This window comes from Carcharodon carcharias, chromosome 13, assembly GCF_017639515.1.
Source record: "Carcharodon carcharias isolate sCarCar2 chromosome 13, sCarCar2.pri, whole genome shotgun sequence".
Lineage (NCBI taxonomy): Eukaryota > Metazoa > Chordata > Chondrichthyes > Lamniformes > Lamnidae > Carcharodon > Carcharodon carcharias.
In genome coordinates, this window is record NC_054479.1 from 101271498 (window position 1) to 101293864 (window position 22367).

Here is a 22367-nt window from a genome sequence, read left to right on the forward strand (position 1 = left end):
AAACTTATCTTTTTGGGCCTTCTTCTGGTTCTGACTCCTTGACCTGGCAGGGGAGCCACAACAGCTTCCCCACACAGACCTCTGTTTAAAATAGCAGCCGAGCTCTATCAAACCCTGTTGAGGAACCCCACTTCTCGGTTTCCTTTCTACCTGATCAGAAGACTAGGTTAAAATCAGAAACTGCGCGAAGAGAACTGGACCTTGGTGATAAAGTGATTTTAACTGCTGTCTTGCAGCGCAGGAAAGGTTAAATGTATCTGCTGTGCACTTGGATTTTCCAAGAACTGCTGACAAGATTTCATGTTAGGTGTTAACAGCAAAGGAAACTTGGATTAGGTGATGAAACATGACAGCATAGAGATAGGGCCTAATTTTAACAAAGTGCAAGTGGGTGGGGTTTGAATGAGTTAAAATCTCGATTGTACCTGAAAAACATAACATCCTTTGAGAAATCAGTTCATGTTTGAATATTTTAGAATTATTAAAATTAGTTCAAGTTTCAGAAAGTTCAATCATTCATGTGCAAGAAAGTATGGATAAGTGCTTTCTTCATTCAAGCACAATGTGGTGCATTTCAAAATATCAATGTCATATTTTTCTGTTTTTATTAGGATTAACTTCTATAGTGCATTTTCATTGCAATTCTATCACTGGTGTATGTGCTATTTGTTTATAGGAATAAGGTGCCCTGACACCCAGGTGTTTCATTATAGTATGAGAGCCTGTAACCAGACCTGCAAGGCATTAATGCAGTATGATTTTACCTGTGATGATGACGATGTCCCAGTCAGTGGTTGTGGCTGCCCTGAAGGAATGTACTTGGATGAAAATGGAATCTGTATTGATAAGACACAATGTCCATGTTATATTTCTGATAATGTTATTAAACATGGACACAGTGCAACTGTTCAAGGTGCCATTTGGTAAGCAGTTTCCTTACACTCAAACAAATTAAGCATAAATAATGAGCAATATAGAATAAAACAATTATTTTCCATTGTGCAGCTTTTGTAAAAGTGGAGTTCTCAGCTGTTCCTACACAAAATCAGAAGATTCCAGACAAGGTAATCTGTTTTCTTTCAATTACTTTCAAAATCATTGACACATAAAATTCAACTTTTGCTTCAATTTAATTGAATTCCTTTTTCTTCAGATAGCCCTGGAAAAGTATTTTTGAATTGTGATGGTTTGCAAAAACAATGTGCAAAGTCATGCCAAAATTTAAATGTGCCCTGCGTAAGTAACATTCAAATATTATGCTAATTTGTAACTTCCACTTTGGACCAAAGAGTGATTAAATATTTTGAAAAAAATAATTAGTTTGCGATATAGGAAAAAAGATTCATTTAAAATGCTCTTCTTGTGCTAGTGGCATGTATAGCTTTTCAGGGGCCAGTTTAGGGTCCTCTTGTTTATGTGAACCTAATCCAATTACTTCTAATTCATAAAAATAGCTGACTCCCTATTTTGTGCAATATATGAACCTGGTGATCATTAGTATACTCCCATTTGAATATTGAGACCACTCAAACATTCACATTTAACTTCATGGATTTATTAGATGCCAGTATCCAAATTTTTGGCTTAGGCCAGGATTTTCCACTCCATCCTGCAGCGGGCGTCATGACAGGTGGGATTGGAAAATATCATGAGAAGCCAAAATAAAGGGCAGGATTTTCCCCCTGTTGGGAGCGAAGTTGAATGGCGGGCGCGTATAGACGTGCTTCCGATTGGCACCCCCGATTCAGGGGTGCAGTGCTATTTTACATGGGTGGGCCAATTAAGGCCCGCCCAACGCAACATCTGCAAGGAAGCGCTGAACGCTCCCTGAGACCGGGGGAATCCCAAAATTGAGAGTGCGCTCTTTTGCGCATGCGCACGAAAGAGCACACTCCTCTCTCTGAGGCTAAGTGCTGCTTCAGAGAGATCGGCTATTCTGTGACAAACATTAAAAATAGAAACATAAAATTCCTGACATGTCCCCTCATGTGACACTGTCACAGGAGTTGGAACATGTTCATAATTTTTACAAAAACTTTAATAAGCTTTTTAAAAACCTACATGAAACCTCATGCCGCCACTGGATGAGGTTTCATGCTTTTTCTAATTCGCACCGGGGCTCCTGGCCTGCCCACCAACCTTAAGGTTGGACGGGCAGGTCCATTAATTAGCTAAATGACTCTGTCAATGGCCTCAATTGGCTATTGACAGGTCGGCAGGCACACAGTTGATTTTGCTGCTCCCCTGCCGACTGGAAACTTTAAATGGACTGGGGTGACATCAGGAGTTCCGCCCGACGTCACTGCGTGTCATTTTACGCATCGGTGAGCGGGCCCTGCCCCCTGCTCATCGACGGGAAAATCCTGCCTGAAAGTTTATGCTATTGTAAAACTAGTTTGTGATTGCGATCTGCAATCTTCAATGGCGTTTCCTGTGCCACATGTCGGGAATGTCATTTTAATCAATTTGCATGCACATTGGCATGCAAATAGAGTGACATATTTCACAATGGTATATAAGCAACTTGCACCTGGTGACCTGCACATCGCTTGAGACTTCGAGGTTCGTTTGCCTCCATTACATCACGCAGCACTCGCGATAATCAGCATCAGGCTTCGCTGGTAGCACCACATCGCTTTCAGGGGGTTGTCACTGACAAGTATCTACCTACCAGACCAGTGGCAAGGCAGGGGGTGGCTTTTAATGTGCCACAGGGCAAGAGCTTCTCTGGGGGGTAAGAGTGGGAAAGGTTGCACTCAGACACATGACTACGGTGGGGGTGGGTTGCATCCTCAGCGCCAGGATGGGAGTATATTACGGAATGACATCAGCCACTTGGGGCCAGAACTTGAGGAACGCTGAGGTAAAGAAGCACCTCAGTTTACATTGTTGAGCTTGCAAAGACTGTCCTTGTCCCAAGCTAATGCTGATTCATGTCTGTTTTACATTGATGCTGCAGAGAGGAGACCATCAGGAAGATGGAACCTGGATTTATTGCTGCCTGCAAAACCGTATACAGGCAGGAGAGAAGGACAAAATTATAATGGAGGTGCCTGGCTTGCCAAAGGGAGGCGCAAAACCCTCAAGACCAAGGGCTTGCAGGAACCCCTCCAGACCCAGAGAATGTGGCTCACAGAAACATCGTGTGTAGATGGCTCATAGACCAAGGGTGTACAGAATGCGTATGTCTTATCTGCAAATGAGTGAGACACAGTGTTGTTGACGCCTTCGCATGTCCAGGGATGTGGTGACTCACATTTGCCACATCTCCAGAAATTGCACCAAGGGGGCTGGGGGGACATCCATTTCCAGTGGCTCTAAAAGTAACGGCCACACTCAACTTCTATGCCAATGGCTCCTTCCAGGGCTCCGCTGGGGAGCTCTGCAGCATCTCTCAAGCATTCATGCATAAATGCATATATGAGGTCACAGGCACCATTTTTGCCAAGGCCCGCAATTACATCAACTTCGACAGAGATCAAGCAAGCCAGGACGCCAGAGCACTGAGCTTTGCTGAGATTTCTGGATTCCCTCGGGTCCAGGGTGCCATTGACTGCACTCATATGGCTATAAAAGCTCCCTGGCAACAGGCACTCCAATATATAAACCAGAAAGGCTACCACTCACTCAAGTTTCTTATAGTTGCGGACCAGCTGCATATTATCATGCATGTTTGCGCCAGATACCCAGGAAGAGTCCACAACTCATAGATCACAGATCCTGGACACCTTCAAGGGACTGCACAGGATCCAGGGCTGGCTCTTCCGTGACAAGGGGTACCCGCAAAAGACATGGCTAATGACACCCATACGCTGGTCACAAAATCCTGTAGATAGAAGATACAATGAAGCTTATGCCACTACCTGAACATTGGTGGAGCACATCATAGGCATCTTAAAAGATGCGATTCCAATGCCTTGATAGATCTGGCGGAGCACTCCAGTGCACTACCCACAGGGTCTCACGGATCATTGTGGCTTGCTGCGCGCTGCACAACCTGGCACTGCAAAGTGGGGACGACTTTCCATTTCAACCATGCACTTCAATCTGAATGTGAGTAGTTACACATCAGGTTCACATTGTCCTGATGCTTTGAAGGATTATGAAGCCTTGGGAGCACGTGTCCTTGCTGAGATGAAGTGCTAATTGGAGGAGGGCATTCCTGCATCAGACGTCAGAAGGTGCTACCTCTTCAGGTGTCTCTTCACCATCCCAGTCGCAATGGCAGCCTACAAGAGCCAGGAGCTGTTCCACTATCCTCAGTGGGCTCTTAGCTATATGCCTTCAATCTGACAAAGCTCCCCGAGGAGATCCATCTCCATCAATGGGGCAACACATTCTGTGTAACCTCGATAGTGAAACTGATAGCTGAGGCTTGGTCCAATCAGCCGAAGACATTCTGAACGTGTGCATCTATTCAGAGGCAGCTTAGTCCTGTGTCACATTCTTCTCCATTAACACTTGGCACTCAGTTAGGGACGCTTGCCTGCTTTTATCCTCACCTTACTATGCATGTGGACCACCTGAGGAGGATGACGTTCACCCACTTGTATGCCAAATATTGAAATGCCTCCTCAAGACACATATTGTGCCCTCATGGCCAGGTTTGGCCCATGCAAACTCCAAAATGCTCAGACATCATGAAGCCCTCAAGGTCATAAGTCATTACTAGTAAAGAGCAGACTTCAGCTTTAGTACATCCTCGCTCCTATCCCATTGTTCCTCACAACATTGCCTAAAGCTACGATGTGAGCTTCCAGAGTGTGTTCAAAGAGTGTGTTGGCTGCCAAAAAAATCACTATTTGCATATAGTATCACTGATCTCATTGAATGGTGGGAGGCACAGCGCTGCACCCCACCATTGTGATGAGAGGTTTGTGGATGCACTACTGACAATTATAGGTTGAGAAATGATTAAGGTTGTAGGTTCAAAGGCCAGGGCAATAATGTGGTTGAGAGGGGCAGAGCTTCAGCACCTTGAGGTGACAAGGTGCCTCCACTTATTGGTGAAATTGGAAAAGTCAGAAACATGGTTGGCAGACAGGAATGCACTTAAGCTCTGAGTAAGGGCTCATAGGATGAAAACCCTGCCAATAGATAGAGAAGTTGTATGATATATTACCCTTCTCCATGTGTAAACGCATCTCTCCTTGTACACTACACCTTCACCTTCCAGGAATGCAGGTGAGATAGGAAGCACCTCTGCCTCATTCTAACAGTGAAGAACAAACATGACATGACCCTGCAAAGCATGTGAACGAGGTCCCTTCCACAAGCACACTTACATTAAGGTCGAGGCACCACTAATGTTGGGAATGATCTGAAACAGGGGCACACAGTGTGGCGATACGGAAGCACACTACACAGACGAGAGGCCCATGATAGCGACGTCTGTGATAAGTGGGGGGGAGGGGCCATGTTATCACACCTGATTGACTGCAACACAGTTCACCATAAAAAGGAGGCACACGAGGAGATATGAAAAGGGTGCATTTGTAAACATTATATACATATTGTGTACACCCGTGCCATGGTTCTGCTCCTAGATTTTATATTTTAAACTTTCCTAACCCTACTGCTATGTCAGGGTGATACCCTGACATCCACAGCAGAGGCGGATGCAGCCTCCTGAATGCTACATCCTGTTATCTGTGATGACTTTGGCGAGCATCCCCCAGGGGGCTGAGACCTGGAGGGCTCCGGCCTGTTTTGGGTGTCCTGCTGTGGGGCAGGTGGACTCTCCTCAGCCTGTGGAGCTGAAGGTGATGGGGTCACAGGAAGAGGGGCATAAGACCGGCCAACCAGTCTGGGAGTCACCTAAGGTGGATTCCCCCGGGGTGTCCAGCTGCTGGACTTCCTCCCAATGGGTGCCTGATTGAGAAGGGGCAACTGAAGTGAGATTTAGATGCCCCCCACAAAGCTACCCCCCCACCCCCCCTCACGTAGCCACTGATGGATATCACCAATGGCTACAGCGATGGAGTGCTATTCCTGCAGCAATGCAGGACCAATGTGCCAGGCCAAGGTCTTCATGGCCTCTGCCAGCCTACCAGTGTTGACCTCGGTGTGTTGGCATGCCGGCGCTATCGCCTCAGACTGAACATGGATGGACTTCTCCATTGTCCTTGCAATCTGAGGAATACAGCTGACATCCCTTCCTGATGTTCCTGTGGTTGTCACTGCAGCGCCAGCAACTGATTTAGGACCGAGTCTGGAGGCTCGTCACCTGACTCAAACTCCGCAGATTCCTGGTTTCCAACAGCCCTCCAAGTGCCGGTGACCTCAAACGTCCCTGCCTCTGCTTGCAGTGGACCCCGATGCTGATCTAAAACTAAGTCCCATAGAGGTTGAGAATCTCTGTGCTACTGGAGAGTGTAGGTGAGTACTGTGACAGGTCTTCTATCAATCTCCTCTTTGGTTCTGCATCAGAGGTATTGTTGGAGCTGGAGCTGACAGCCTGGCTTGTGGATGCCCTCAGGCACTTTCCAGAGATGCCTACAAAAGAAAGGATAGGCAATTAATGCATGGCAGGTGACTCTAATATAGGACATGCACTCACAGTATGGTTGTCCGAGAGATGAGTTTGTGTAAGATCTTCACTTGGTTGTACGCTGTCCACCTCACTGTTGCCACAGGCACTGCCCAAGTCTTCTCTGGCTAGCTCGATGGCTCAACTCTTGTAGGGAGTAAGGACCTTGATTTTGGCCACTCCACTTCCCCCCCCAGGTCTGAGGCCTCTCCCTCTGATTATGCAGGACAAGTTCACACACAGACAGTTGGAGAGTGTGAGCAGGCACATGCCAGGGTGAACGGTAAAGATGCCTGCCATGCGAGGGTGGCGAGTGCAGCCATGGACAGGATGAGGATGCAAACTTCAGAGGATATGAGACCAGATGGAGATGTAAGACTGAGTGGTGATGGCCCTTGAACTGGCAGCACGTGAGATGCCAGTGAATGTCTAGTGGGCTGGTGAGTATGAGAGTTCAGAATGATGAAATGATTGACTTACCCTGTAGGCACGGGTGAGATCATTCATCCTTTTTCTGCACTGGGTGGCTGACATCTGTGCTGTGTTGCCACTGACCACCGCTGTCACTGCCTCCCAATCTGCCAAGCCGGAATGGTGAGGTTGGTGGACCTCCGCCAGCCATTACTAGGGTAGAGGACATCGCAGTGGGCCTAGACTGCGTCCGGCAGGTATCACTGAATTTGAAGCTGACCTATTCCCTATCAGGGCCATCTCTCTCATTTATGGCAGTCCTGGGCTTCAGAAAATGCTGTGCACAGGTGCCGTTTAAATATTGCACCCGAGAGAGGAAATAATCAGCACATGGCAGGACGGGCGAATCTGATGCCACCTGGCTGTAATCTGGTGTATTTCCTGTGCATTCATAATTAATGAGGCAGGGAACAGATGATGAGGCACAGAATCCTTCCATTGCAGCCAGCTGGTAAAACGTCAATTTTCACACACACCACCGCACTTAGCGCAGAGAGGGGAAAACCCCACCCTTAGTTAGATCTAATGAAAACTTTCCTGATGTCGAATAAGTGACTGCTACTAACTGTCCCTCTCCCTGCTGTTTTGCCTTACTTGCCGGGCTAACTTGAGCCTCTTCCTGTGTCATGGCCCTTTATCTACTCTGTGTTCATTTATGGGCACTGCACTTCAGGCATGATATTTTGATTCCAGAAGGGATACAGTCCTGAGTCACCAACAGGATATAATCAATTAAAGATTTAAATAATGATTGGATAAAATCAGCATGTATTCCCAAGGGTTTTGAAGGTTGCATGATGACCTAATTGAGGTATTTATAGGATTCTATTGAGTGGGTACAGAGAAAACTCTTTCCTTAGGTGATGGCATGCAGAAAAGAGGGATATAATCTTAACAGTTCAAGCTAGGCCTTTCATGAGTGAAATGATGAAATACTTCTTCCCTACACAAAAGGTACTGCAAACCTGGAAATCTCTCTCACATAAGGTTGTGGATAGCAGTGGATTAAATAAAAGGATCAATTGTGAGATTAATAGGTTGTTTTTTTTAAGGTCAGGGATCAAGGACAGGGAATTGGAGTTAGTATACAGATAAAATGGCAGAGCAGAGCTCGTCAGGTTGGATAGCCTACCCCTGTTTTCATGATACATTCAGTCACCCATACAAGGCCAGCCATTGGAAGCAGAGATACAGACCCCTAAACCAATTTTACATTCCTTAGTCTGGATAGGGATTTGGGATACCAGTAGAGGGCAGAATATTGAGAGTGAGGCCCACCCCTAAAGAGAGCCAGTTTTCCTTGAAAAAAAATTCTAGTTGGTTTCCCAGGGACAGAGGTGGTGCTTTTGCCAGTCTTCTCATGGTTAATAAGTGCCTCCTGACTAACCCTGAGGAACCCTGGCAGGGTCAAACCCTGGTGGGCTGGATCCTGGCAGAACTGTTAATATTACAACCAGTGGATTTTCAATCCTATAGTAACCAAAATGATTCAAATAAACACTTAGAAAATGCTCTTCAGATCCTGTATTTTATCTTCCTTGTTGCTTTCAATCAACACTTTTGCATCCTATAGCTACCTAGAATCTTTGGGTGGCTAGTGTGCAGGAGGATTTTTATGAATTACTCTCAATAGCCTAATATGAAGACCTCATTCTTCTAATTAAAACATTGAAATCAAGCTCCCACTTCTTTCTGGCAGGAGTTTCCTACATCATTCAAAATGAATAGGGGAATTATACATAATGCACAATTTTGATGAAGACTCATTACAAATAGTACAAGAATTTGCCATAATTCCATGTAAAAAAACTGGAATTTGGCTTATTCAGTCAGTATAGAATGAAGGTCTACTTAAATACATTGACAATCACATTGTCTTCTAATATTGTCAGAAAATTATACAAGTGCGTGTGAACTCCCTCAAAATCAGTTATCTAAAAACCTGAGCTGTCCAAAAACCACACATTTTTAGAATGTGCCAGGCATTTTTTTAAAAAAAGTTTTACTCAATTAAAATGAACTTATCTGGACAATTCAGCTAGGCATTACATGGCACCATACTTGTTATTCCCTTCACCACTTGCACATTTTCGATTCCCACACTCCAAATAACCTTTGTCAGAGCAAACTCCCAAGCCTGGCTGTAAAGAAGACTAGGATGCTTTAGTAAAGACTGTTTATTGCTCATCACAGAGCTTAGTACACCACTCTAACATCCTTACACCCAGGGGTGGCTGATTCTTCTTTATATACACATCTGAAAATAATTAACTAATCAATACCCAACACATGTTCACCTTATTACCTTAAACTACTAGGTATTTAATATCTATTAACAGAACCTATTAGATACTAACACCCTTGATCTTACCTGATCAGGATTGGCCCGAACCACCTAATACCTTAAGTGCCTGATTGGAAAACTGTCAAAATCCAAAATCTGACAAGGCCTCACTCCCTGGGCTTACAGTTTTGAGAGAGTGTATCTGTAGATGCTTATTTAAGAAAGTATTATCCTTTATCTCTCTAAAGCCAAGTCTATGTGTTCCTGGCTGGATCTGCCCGAATAATCAAGTGGAAGATAGAAATGGAAACTGCATTCCACGTGAAGAATGTTCTTGTTTATATGGTGATGCCTTTTATAACCCTGGAGCTACAATCCAACTGGACTGCAACAAGTGGTGAGATTAAACGCAAAACCAAATAATAAATAAAATAATGCATCAATATCTGCATGACATTATAAAATGTTTTGGCATTGCATTCTTTCTAATCTAGTACATGCCAAGGTGGATCATGGGATTGCAGTGAAAATCAATGTTCAAAGACTTGTCTAGTTTATGGAAGTGGCCATTATATAACCTTTGATGGACAAAGGTGGTTCTTTGATAGTGATTGTGAATACGTTTTTGTTCAGGTGAGACTTAATGAGGAAAAATAAGTTAAAATGTTGTTATCTCTGAATATCTGTTATTGATCTGAAATTGTTGAACTCAGCGTTGCAAAGAGTTATGCCCCACTTGCACTCTAATCATTCAATCTGTGGTCTCCTACATTGTTCTAGTGAAGTTCAGCAGAAGCTCAAAGAACAGCACCTCATCTTTTAATCAAATACTTTACAATCTTCCTGAGTTAACACTGAATTCAACAATTTCAGGTCATAACCAATTCTCCTATTTTTTTTCAGACAGAAGCTGTTGTTAATGGCTCTGGTATTCACATTTACACCTCCTCTGGACCAATTGTTTTGGTCCTTACTTGTCCTATTACCATCCCCCTTTTGCCTTGCACTATCATCCTTTTAGTCATTTATTCTCTCCTGCCTGCCATCCTATCACAGACCTTCCCTTTCAATCTTTTGCTCCCTCCCCACTGCCTCTCCCTCTGTGTTTGTGTAAAACATGCTACATCTTTAACCTTTTCCAGGTATGATGAAGGGTCATCAACATAAAACATTAACTTTGTTTTGCTGCCTGCCTTGCTGAGGATCTCCAGCATTTTCTGCTTTTATTATAAAACTAGGTGAGTCAGGTCAGACTATATTTTGATCTTTATTTTCATTTTTAGACCTCCTTTGAAGGACCTGGTGCATTTCAAGTATTAGTCCAGAGTTTACCTTGCTGTGACAATGGTGTGACATGTTCAAGAGCGATCAGAATTTTACTTGAGGTATATACTTTGATTTGTAATTATTAAGCAGCTGCTGTTAACATTTGACTTAAACATCTTAATGTATGTTTTGAAAATATGGGTGTAAATTTCATCTCTGTAGTACCGTCACCACCTAACGAGGCACATAGTCTTGAGAAGGGCGCATCCAGGGTATCCTCAGCATGTGCTAGAAGCCAGTGATGGAGCATTATTTTGACGTCATAGTTCAACTGGCTGAGGCAATGCCTGAATACTTAATTTGGCAAGTGCAAGTTCTGCTTGATTCCTGTTGTCAAATTGGAGTTGGACTGCTCCATGCTTCTTGACAGTAACACGTGTCTGTTTGACAAGCCAATCAATGTACTAAGTATCTCTCAGCGCATGTCCAACAGCACTCCCTGTCTGTCACCCCATTGAGATCCACAGGTTTGCTGGGCAGCCTTCGGGAGTTAAGGGAAAGCTGTGCCTGGAGTGGGCAAGTTTCCCCAATGGGCTGCTCCTAGCCCCCAACTTAATCGCGGGAGGTTTTTATGCCACCGGGAGACTGATGCTGCTGATGGTCTCTCCTGCGATTAAATAAACCTGGCCATCATGTTTCCTGCTGTGACGGGCTGCCTTAAATTCAGCCCATTGTGATCCTTCTCTTGCTCACCACTAATGTTCCCTGGAGCTGCATCTGTGACTCTCCAACCATCCTCTGCCCTGGAGTTCCATTTTCTATATTTTAAATTTCAGAAAATTTATTTAGCACAGTTTTCTTTTGAAAAGGTCAGACCACCTCTAAGAAGAGTTGGCTGACTGCACCACGTGCTAGCAGCACAATGCTGAATGCAGATGCACCTGGCAATGAGGAACCCACTCAGGCTATTATAATGAAAATGAGGAGGAAGCACCAAATCTGTGGGCTGCCAACCTTTGTTGGAACCAATTTGGCCAGAATGCAAATTGTGACCCCTGTGCTCAAAAATGGAGCACAAGTGGATTTATAGCACTGTTGGTTTAAACATAATACTTTCTTCTTTCAATACATTCTTATAGGATATAGAAATAAAGCTACTTGATGGGAAAGTACAAAATGTATATTCTAATGAAACCCAATGCACACAAAATATATATTCAATGCACATCGTTGGATTCTATTTAATTCTTGAATTTGCTAACGGGATTACAGTGATCTGGGATAAACACACCAGATTTTCGGTAACACTGACTACAGAATGGCAAGTAAGTATCCTTCAATTTTTCTTGTGTGCATGCCAATATTAGCAAATAGGAATTAACACCATAAACGGAGTAAAGGCCTTAACTGATTTTGAGAAATTGGCATATTTCATTGAATATTATTCATCATAAAGTAATGAAGAATACCACAAAACACATTTTGGCTATGGAGTGTCTACAGATTCGTCAGTGAAGCTAATTGCTATGATAAAAGCAAAATACTGTGGATGCTGGAAATCTGAAACAAAAACAGAAAGTGCTGGAAAAACTCAAGCAGGTCTAACAGCATCTGTGGAGAGAGTTAACATTTCGAGTGCGTATGACTCTTCAGAGCTAAATGCTATGCCAGTCAGGGGAAAATGTTAATAATAAAAAAAGTTGTCCACCATTAATAAGTCTACAGTGTGCCTCTTAAGGGATTGCAACTTCACTGAGATGATTGTTAATTGAATATGTAAATGATGAGTAGAGAGTTAATTGACAAAAAAGCTGACAGTGAGTGGCAGACCAATAATTTCAGCATTAATTTCTTCTTGATTATAAATTTACAGTTGAGATGTGTCTGAGATTGATATAAATTGATTAGATTGATAGTTGACAATTTAGCAGCATTAGATAACCCATCTATTGAATAGATTAGCCTACAAGCTGGTAGTTGACAATTTTACCAAAACTTGTACAAATGAGCCCTAATAAGCTGGCATGGATAGATAAGATAGATAAGCTCTCGCAGGAAGGTCTCAGCCTTTTGATACATCAGATCAATGGATCTTGCCTGTTAGTCTCTTCATTTTGGTAGGTGTATCTAGACTAGCTGGCTTCAATCTCAGTTCAATGGATCTAAGGAAACTATGTTCAACTTACTAACACAGTTTGTCTGCCTGTAACTGGTTTGTATAGCCATTCAATATTAACTTCTGTAACCTTATTTTCTGTTTTCAGAGATACAATTTATGATTTTACAGAGACATACTTGGACTAGGCTAATAATTCCTACAGCTTGTACTAAAAAGACCACTATAAGATCTAGAATTAAAGAAAAATTTAGTTGAAACACTATCTTACATATTTAGGGTACCCAATGAAACCTTTTCAATTATCTGAGTAATACATGTGATTGAAGAATTGAGCTGTTTTGGTGTCATCACTTCACATAGCTCTTGATGACCTCCAAATCTTTGAAACAGGAGAACTGAGACATGTTGAATCACTCCTTAGCTTTTCAGGTCTTTGCTCATGAAGAGTCTCTCACAGGTATAAAGAAGGCAGGACATAGATTTTTTTTTCTTTATAAATTATCTTTGGGCTTGTGACCTTTATGTTTTGTCTTCTATCCTTGACTAAAAAAAATGCTTTGTTTGTCTAAGCTTTTACAATTTATCATTAGCCCTTTCCTTTCCCAGCATTCACTCCGACTTCATTCCATTTTGAGGATACACTCAAGGCAATTCTTGCTGGCCTGCATTGCAGGGATCTTTGGGACCTATTGAAACAGGCCATCAACATACTCATTTTCTGTTCTCTAGAAATTCAAGTGTAATTTAATTTCTCATTATACCTGTTCTGTAATAATAGCTTGGATGTCAAGGAGTTGTCACAAGCTAGAGCTAGGTGAGTATTTCTGGTGTCAGAATATCTAACCTGTGTGCCTTCCCCAGGTATTATTAACTGCCAAAATATAAGTTAATCATAGCAGCTTCTTGAGTGGCTGGCAATTACATACAAGAATAATATCAGATTACCAGGATTACAACTTTTTCTGTAAACTAAATTGAAGGGGATTCCCAATCTGGGCCTTGAATGATTAGCATCAATTATAATATTTACCTGGGGGATTTCTGCTATTCTGCAAAAACTTCACTGCTCATTGTCTTTGCTTGGCAGAATGGAAAGGGAAGGGAATATATTGGAATTCTTGCATGAACAGACCATCTGTCTTACACAATTTACTAGTTGTACACATAGATTGATGTAATTGAGGTCAGCAGTGGCTGCCATAAAAGGCTGGGTGGTATAAAAATTCAAAGCGGTATTTACTTTAATAGTCACAGAGAAGGCTGTGTTGTTTGTTAAATTGGCTGCTTTAACAAACTCTCCATAACCTTGGGGGCAGCATAGCTTTCCAACACATTGCTTTGTTCAGAAGCCAATGCATGACCTCATGAGGTCAATATATCCTGTGGAATAGGTATTGATAAGCAGAGTTTTGTCGCCTTCTGTGATGTCTCCAAGTTCTTATTTCCATCTGCTCTTCAACCCTATTCTCATTATCATCCTGCTCATGATTCAGGAACAATTGTATTCCTGTAGAGAAATGTATTCCTTTCCTCAAAATGCTTTAAATATTTTTAGTACAAACTGTTAAGTTCGGTATTATTAAGTGTAAGATATAAAATTTCTCCTAAGCTTGCCTTAACTGCTCAACTTGCAAAAGACAAGCAGTTTTACATTGCCTAAAGCTATGGTATCCATTCTGCCATCTCACCTCTGGGACACTATACTCTAAATCCCACATTGGTAGTAGTGCTGATTGTTGAGGGCAGTGGCAAGAGAAATAGTGTGGTCAAGTAAACTACCCCACCTATCCTATGTTTATAAGGTAAGATGGGCTCAAGGCTAGTACCTCAATTACAATCCCTGAATGAAAATACTGACATTTTTTTTTGATGTGGAATCTCTGCCAGGCTTCCTTGCTGCCATATATTCTTTTATTTCTTCAGTTACTCCTGCTGAATCACCTGTTCACAGGTGGGATAAGCAAGGAAAGTCCAGCCATTGAACTGAGGCCCATTTTGTAGACGCCTGACCCAAGTAAGATGCAGCTGGGACTCCTGGAAATGACTGGTCAATGGCTGTCAGGCCTGTTGTCGGGGTCCTTGTTATGGTCTTAAAATTCAGCCCTTAATGTGTCCTAACTTTAACACATAAAGTAAATTAAACCTTTTAAAGATCATATTTTATTGGACATACGTCCAATCATAGTGTAGCATACAGCTTAATTTAAACCATGTTTGTATTTTTGTTACCCTTGAGAACTTTTTTATTCATATATACGTGTACTAATTTTTCATTTTTCTGTTAACGATATGTGAAACTAACCTTCTATAACTTGTGAATCAATAGTAATATATTGGGCCCAATTTTAACCCTGTGCATGTGGGTAGGTTTTGAATGGGTTAAAATTGGGCCATTATCTTTTATTTAATTGGCATATTTTGTGACTTGACTAGTAAAATCTTTAGTTTTGGCTGTTGCTTTTCTTCATTCGAGTGTTGCATTTTGTTATGAATCTTTTGAAATGGTACTTTAATTGCAAAATTTTGCTGTTTGTATTTGACAATATATTGCCATTATATCAAATGAGTTGAACTGTTGCTTTCACATCAATGCTATCAGCATCTAAAAGATAAAACCCACGATGAACAAGAGACTTTTAAGTAATTTTAGCACAAAAAAAGGCTGGAACTTTCCAGCCCCTCATGCCGACATGATCTTCCAAATCACCAATGTGACTGGAGATTTCAATGGCTTGCTGGCCCTGCTACGGGTGGCTGGAAAATTCTGGCCAAAATTACTATTTATTCAGCAGGGTGAGAGGAAGGGATGGTTAAAATTGAGTAGTGAGGTCTAAGATTTATTTCCATGTTGGAAATACTTTTTTAAAGGCAAATGAAGAATTTTGACATCATGCAAAACGGGAAGCAGAATAACCATAAAGTTCCTTCATTTGATGCAAATGCTAAGCTATTTTAATATTCTAATTTTGATTATTGTAGTCACTTAATTTGTTGATACATATATGATTGGTTGATATCTTACCCTGAGGAGAATATGTATTCAATAAAAGGAAGCTGTTTTCAGTGATTCATTCTAAAATTCTTTTGAAAATTCATTACAGAACAAAATATTTGGCCTCTGTGGAAATTACAATTCCCGGACTGAAGATGATCTCATGACAAAGTCAAAATCTTTGATGACCGATACTCTGGAATTTGCAGCAAGCTGGAAATCTCCAAAGCCATGCTGTGCAAAAATAACGCAAATTTCCCCTTGTGACAAAAACCCATATTGTTACTCATGGGCTGCAAGGAAATGCGCCATCATTACAGGAGTCAATTTTAAAGGATGCCATAAAATGGTAAGGTTTAATGAGTAATATGTCTGTATAAGGCTGAACCAATAAAGCCTTAAAATAAAAAGAGATGATGCCTCTTATAAAATGTTCACGTGCTTTCTGACACTGTGATCTAACACTCCCATCAGGTTGACCCGGATCCATACTACAATGCTTGTGTTGAGGAAGCATGTGCCTGTGACATGGAAGGAAGATTTTTGGGTTTTTGTACTTCTGTAGCAGTGTATGCAGAAGCTTGTAATGCAGCTGGTATTTGTGTTGATTGGAGAACTTCAGAATCATGTCGTAAGTAATGATTTCACCATGCATGATAATCAAGGACCATTTTAAGGAAAAATAAATATACTTTTAATTGCTCGACAAGGCTGGTTATGAATATCATCTTAGAAATTCCTACTTTGCAGGAGATGTTTAAAACGTAAGTATATTCCCCCTCCCATCAAGGATCACAATTCTGTCTCTATAGAGTTGACAGGCAGCCCTCTTCTGGTCAACAACGGGCCTGATCAGTGAACAGTTCTGTAAGAAGCAATCTATATGGTCATTCTTTCTGAACCTGGATGCTGATCAGATGACACCAGCCAGGAGCTTCAATACTTGCTGCAACAGTGGTGTACACACGTGGCAGTAAAGTTGCATGCACCCTTCATGCAAATAATCTCATAATATTTTACTTCAGTTCTAAACTTGATGGTATTGGGTCCTTGTGTTGGCCTGTTCTGTTCCGCCATTACAGCTAAAATGAAACTTCCTCCTCACCTCTATTTTGCTCTCCTATCCTTGGAGAGCCCTGAGCATATTCCTCCAATTGGCCATAAGCTGTGAGCCATGGGCAATTTTGTTCCTTTCCGATGCAGCCTTTACAAACTGCATTATTTCAGTTAATCTTCCCTTTTTAGAATAAAAGAAAAACTTATTACCTTGCAAAATTTTACTGAATTATCTGTCCTTTCCATGGACATCACCAAATCTTTGATAAGATCTCGTACTACTGGCTTGATCCCTGTAGAGAGTGATAACTTTTTAAAGGAGGTTAATTTTCCAGCAACAGACAGAACTAACTGATGGACAGGATTTCACGTTTTAAGACTTTTACTGTAACAGCCTAAAATCAACATAGGCTAAACATTATTTAACAGGCAACTGGCAGAATTTAAAATCAGTATATAAGAAAATCTGGAATACAAAGCTAGTCTCAGTAATCATGACCATGAACCTATCATCGATTCTTATAAAAACCCATTTGGTTCATTAATGTTCTTTAGGGAAGGAAATCTACCATCCTGACCTGGTCTGGCCCATATGTGACTCCAGATCTACAGCAATATGGTCAACTCTTAACGGCCCTCTGAAATGGCTTAGCATGTCACTCAGTTCAAGGACAATTAGGGATGGGCAACAAATGCTAGCCTTGCCAGTGACACCCACATCCCATGAGCGAACAAAACAAAACAAAGAAAAGATACTCTGTATTAAATAACATAATTGTGATACTTCTTACAATGTGTACTAGAATCCTGAGAACTATATAACATTACAGGAACAAGTCCAAAGTAACTCCAAGCTCCCAACTAGAGGTTCACTTCTTGCCACACCAGGTCAAAAATTTCATTGTCCTTCGACAATTGTTCCACAATACTTAAGATTTCCTGGATACAATTATCACCAGCATGGTACAACTCGATGAATCCCCTCTCCTTCAGGTCACAACCATCCTGACAATCCAGAATTTGAAAGATTCCTGTATTTACCCCCTTTAAATGGTTTAGTCGACTCTGGTAAAATTGCTTTCCCCATTGAAAGCTTGACTTCTACTCCTCAGCATTTCTTACAGAATAGTAAAACCTGGTCCTGGGAGAGCCCCAAGTCCTTTCCTGCCTTCATCACAACAGCAGTTGTGCTTTTCTGTGTGTAAGGCGTGAAATCTGTCACTTTATATTTTAGTAGATTTGAGTTTATACCCCCATGGTAACCAGATCACCTGGGGCTGTCTCTGAGCAGAGGTGTTTACTATGACCTCACCACCCCCAGAAAGTTCTGTTTCACCTTGAGTTAAAAAAGACATTTTAAAATATAATCGTCTTGTAAAGTTCTGCATTTGTAACACTGTGAATTTTTAAAGAAATTGTATGGGCACCAACCAAAACTATTCATTGATGCCCAGTTTCTTCTCATTTCATACCTGTGCTATAATTTATGATTCATCATTTGTTTTATAATTCTCTGAAGGGTTTCCCATGTTTCTCATCTCTTCCACACTATTATTTCTCTATATTAATGATCTCCAATCATCATCTATTTTCTAGTCATCGCACTATTCATTGTTTTGCTTATGATGTCACATTACATTCACCAAATTCTTTCAGATTGTACACCTATTGTGTGCATTTAGTTGCCTGATATTATAATGGTTGAATGATTATAGCTTGATTTCCTTGGCCAGATTCTAACTCCAGGCCATTTCTTGAAATTTTAGTAGCAACAACAACTCACATTGTGAGAAAGAAGCCCTCCTGTTCATCCAAAAATGACATCCGGGTTATTTTAACTCCTGAGCCTCATTGATGTAACAACGTTGCCTGTTTAGTACAATATGATTGAACATAGAACTATCTACCTTGATGATTAGTCAGTTGTGCTAATGAAAGGTTTTAGGAACAACAGTGTATGTACAAGCTAGGGTGAGATGTATTGGTATGCCCCAGGCAATTAAGTTTCTGCCCGGGTGATGGTGTGTAGCAAATTGTCTATCATTCCCCAAGAGTCTTGATGCAATTGATTGGTAATGTTAGCATGCCATGCAGTGTCACTAAATGTAGTGGTGTGTCCAGTCTCCATGGTTGTTAATTCAGTTTTGTAGGGCTAATGCTGACTTTCTGTGCATTGAGATATTGTGAGACCCATACCATCATTAGCATTGTTATTATTGAGACTTTGCATTTGTAGAGGATAATATGGCCTATTACCTGGGAATTGTCTTCAAGGACCTTACAGTTCTTGGCAGCTTGTAATCTCAACTTGTGTATTTTTTGCAGGGCAGATATTTTATTTGACTTCCTGGCACATACATGATTAGAATACTCCACAAGAGTTTATTATTCTTGTGATATTAAATAATATGAATTATTTATATTTTATATTGCAGCTATATACTGTGACTATTATAATCATGATGTTGAATGCACCTGGCACTACAAAGCATGTGGAACAGCAACTCAAAAGACATGCAGTGACCATCCTATTGGCAAAAAGTTCTCCACACTTCTTGAAGGTTTCAATTTTTTTGTTCTAGTTAGTTTATAGATTAGTTATATGTACTATGGGCAGAATTTTCGAGTCGGTGAGTGGGGGCAGGGCCTGCTTGCTGATGCATAAAATTACGCTGGGCATGCGTCCCGATGTCATTGCGATATTTTGTTTGGTGGGCGCACCCCGGAGTTGGCTGCATGGCTGCTGAAATGTCAACAACCAATAAAGGCCATTAGGAAACCAATTAAAGCAGTTAAGAATGCTGCCCGTCCAACCTTAAAGTTGGCAGGCAGGTGAAGAGCCCAGGTGGCCTTTGCATTTTTCATGGAACCTCATTCACGGGTGGGGTGAGGTTTCATGAACTGTTTAAAAATTGAATAAAATGTTTTTAAAAAATTAATTGACATGTCCCAGCTCATGTGACACTGTGACTGACAGGAGAAACAAAGGCAGTTTGGGCTAACAAACAGGATGATTTAAGTGCTGGGCATTGTTGGCTGTGCACACACAGTCAATTGCCTGTTTATAACCCTCAGAAAGCACGGTTACTGCTCCTTCAGTCTCCACTTGATGTGCTGCTATACCTAAGCGAATGCACGTCAATGCATACAATCAATAGATTATGCGTGGTTTTTTTTTGATATTGAGGTACCCCAATGAGATCGAATGATGTGAATAGGAAGGTTGGGTGGAAAGCTTTGTTCAGCCATTATGTTCAAACTCAATATGCATCTAAATATGTCATATTAGAATCAGGGTTCTAATGCTGTAAGCCTTTAGGATGCTTGAATCAGTTGGAGGGTCTTAATATATTTTATTCAAAAAGTTAGTTTGGGGCAGCAGAAAACGTGAAAGCAGGGGGAAGGAACAAAAGGATGTTGAACAGGTGACAACAAAGATCATGCAATGCAGCCCAGGAGGGAAATGTAATATACTATCAAGGAGGCCACCAAATGATTGCTCTAAATGATTGCTTTTATTTCTATTTGCATCGAAAGAGGTAAATTGTTTCTTTGTCCTAAGAGATGCAAAATGTTGGGCCAAATCTTCTGATTTGGTGAGAGGCCTCTGACTCAACTTACATCACTGATGTGCATTGGGATTCTAAAGAAGTCCCGGCGTACGCACAACCACGGTACTTAGGCAGGAAGTTTAAATTTCTGATTGTTGTTTTTACCCTGCCTGGATTGCTGCATGATTCCAATGACAGTGGGATCAAATGGCTTGAACTACAGAGACTGGGCTGTTTGTCCTATACTGACCCTGGTTTTTACACAGACCTAAGTTGAGCTTTACATAGCAGGTATAAGGCATGCTAAGCAGTGTAACTTTAAGTAAATCAGCCGGAGTGTCATAGCACAAAAGCTACCATGCCCTCCAACACAGTGATGTTCACCCTCTTCCTGACAATGTTGACCCCCTCCTGCCAATGTTGACTCCATCTCCCTGACAATGTTCACCTTTCCCCCACCATCCCCCATCAATATTCAGCCCCTGTCCTGGCAATGTTGCACCCCTACTCCTGGCAATTTCACCCCATTCCATCCCACAATGCTCACTCCCCCCCACCCCACCCTATTCCTTGGACTCTCCTGGTCCATTCTAGTGTTTCTACTCAACATGAACCTCTTGTCAGTCCTCTTCATCTAACCCTATAACCTTCCTTTCCTTTTTCCCTCATGTGTTAATCTAGCTTCCCCTTAAATGCATCAAAATGCACCTCAGCTTATCCTTGTGATAGTGAGTTCCACATTATAACAACTCTTTGGGTAAACAGATTTCTGCTGAGTTTTCTTTTGTATTTATCAGTGACTATTTTTATTTATGGCCCCTAATTTTGTTCTTCCCCACAAGTGGAAACATCTTCTCAATATCTACTCTATTGAACCCTTTCATAATCTTAAAGACCTCTACCAGGTCACTGTAGTATGAGGATGTCTCACATAGCAAGGGATAATTTGGGGCTGGGGAACATAACTGCTCACAATATGATGTAAAGAGTCGCATGACCTGCAACCAGAGTCAGTTGTGGGCTGGACAGAGACCTGTGTAGAAATAAGCATGGAATTAGCTCATAGCTTGGCCTATCTCCTATACATATGTACATAATTATGTGTTACCAATAAACAGTTAAAGTTCAATCTTACTAGCATCTGAACGTCTTCGTGGGATCTACTGAACAGAACATATATCTTATAGCACTGTCCTCTTAACCTTCCATTTTTGAGAGAAAAGAGCCTCAATGTTTCAGGCTGTTCAATGTTTTCAGATGGGTATCAGGAGAAAACTTGAAAAGCAATACCTAGTGGGGAAAGGGTGGTCAGGGAGGCCCTGTTTTTCTTGTGAGAGTTGTTAAGCGGCATCAGGAAAGGAAGAACCATGTACTGAGGAACCAGAGCCTTCCTAGGTAAAGGAATAGAAGTTTGCTTCTGGTGTTTGGATTCAGAATTTTTGCTTCCTCTGAATGTAATGAAGGCTACCTCAGTGCATCTTCATTCCTCCTGGAAGGTTCCCTGTGTTGCAGTTGCTTGGTAGCTGTTGCTTTTAGAAGCCAATTAATTAAAATTTGGTGCCGAGACAGGGCTTGCAGTGACATCTCTCAGCTGGCCTTTTTGAGGTCCTCATCTTGCAGGTCAGCTCATTGCTACTGAAACCCTCATTCAAGCTTTTGTTACCTTTAGACTTGACTATTCCTGGCTGGGCTCCCACATTCTACCCTCCGTAAACTTGAGGTTGTCCAAAAGTCTGCTGCCCTGTCTGAGCTTCAACTATCATCCTGTGCTCACTGATCTACATTGACTTACGGTCAAGCAACATCTTGATTCTAAGATTCTCATCCTTGGTTTCAAATACCTCACCCCAACATTTCACTATAATCTCCTCCAGCCCCACAACCCTTTGAGATAGCTAAGCTCCTCTAATTCTGGCTTTGGTCTTGTGCATCCCTGATTTGAATTGCTTCACCATGAGTAGTTGTGCCCTCAGTTGCCTAGGCCCCAAGCTTTGGAAAACCCTCCCTACAACTCTCCGCTTCTCTGCCTCACTTTCCTCCTTTATGACACTCCTTAAAACCTACCTCTTTGACCAAGCTTTTGGCAATCTGGCCTAATG

The 22367-nt window shown here is 41.7% G+C and overlaps 2 protein-coding genes across 2 annotated transcripts in view; both read left to right on the forward strand.

Annotated features, from left to right (window-relative positions):
* The first annotated feature begins 714 nt into the window (after positions 1–714).
* On the forward strand, positions 715–10432 carry LOC121286118 (mucin-6-like). Its single transcript, XM_041203107.1, has 6 exons — positions 715–923; positions 1006–1064; positions 1154–1236; positions 9533–9681; positions 9779–9917; positions 10427–10432. The coding sequence occupies exons 1-6, from the start codon at positions 715–717 to the stop codon at positions 10430–10432; spliced, it is 645 nt and encodes a 214-aa protein (XP_041059041.1).
* Positions 10433–10747: 315 nt separating this feature from the next.
* LOC121286119 (mucin-19-like) overlaps positions 10748–22367 on the forward strand; it is a 199089-nt gene continuing 187469 nt past the window's right edge. Inside the window, exons 1-5 of the mRNA XM_041203108.1 lie at positions 10748–10822; positions 11690–11875; positions 15771–16010; positions 16136–16292; positions 19153–19278. Coding sequence (XP_041059042.1) covers positions 10748–10822; positions 11690–11875; positions 15771–16010; positions 16136–16292; positions 19153–19278 — 784 coding nt within the window. The remainder of the gene's footprint in view (positions 10823–11689; positions 11876–15770; positions 16011–16135; positions 16293–19152; positions 19279–22367) is intronic.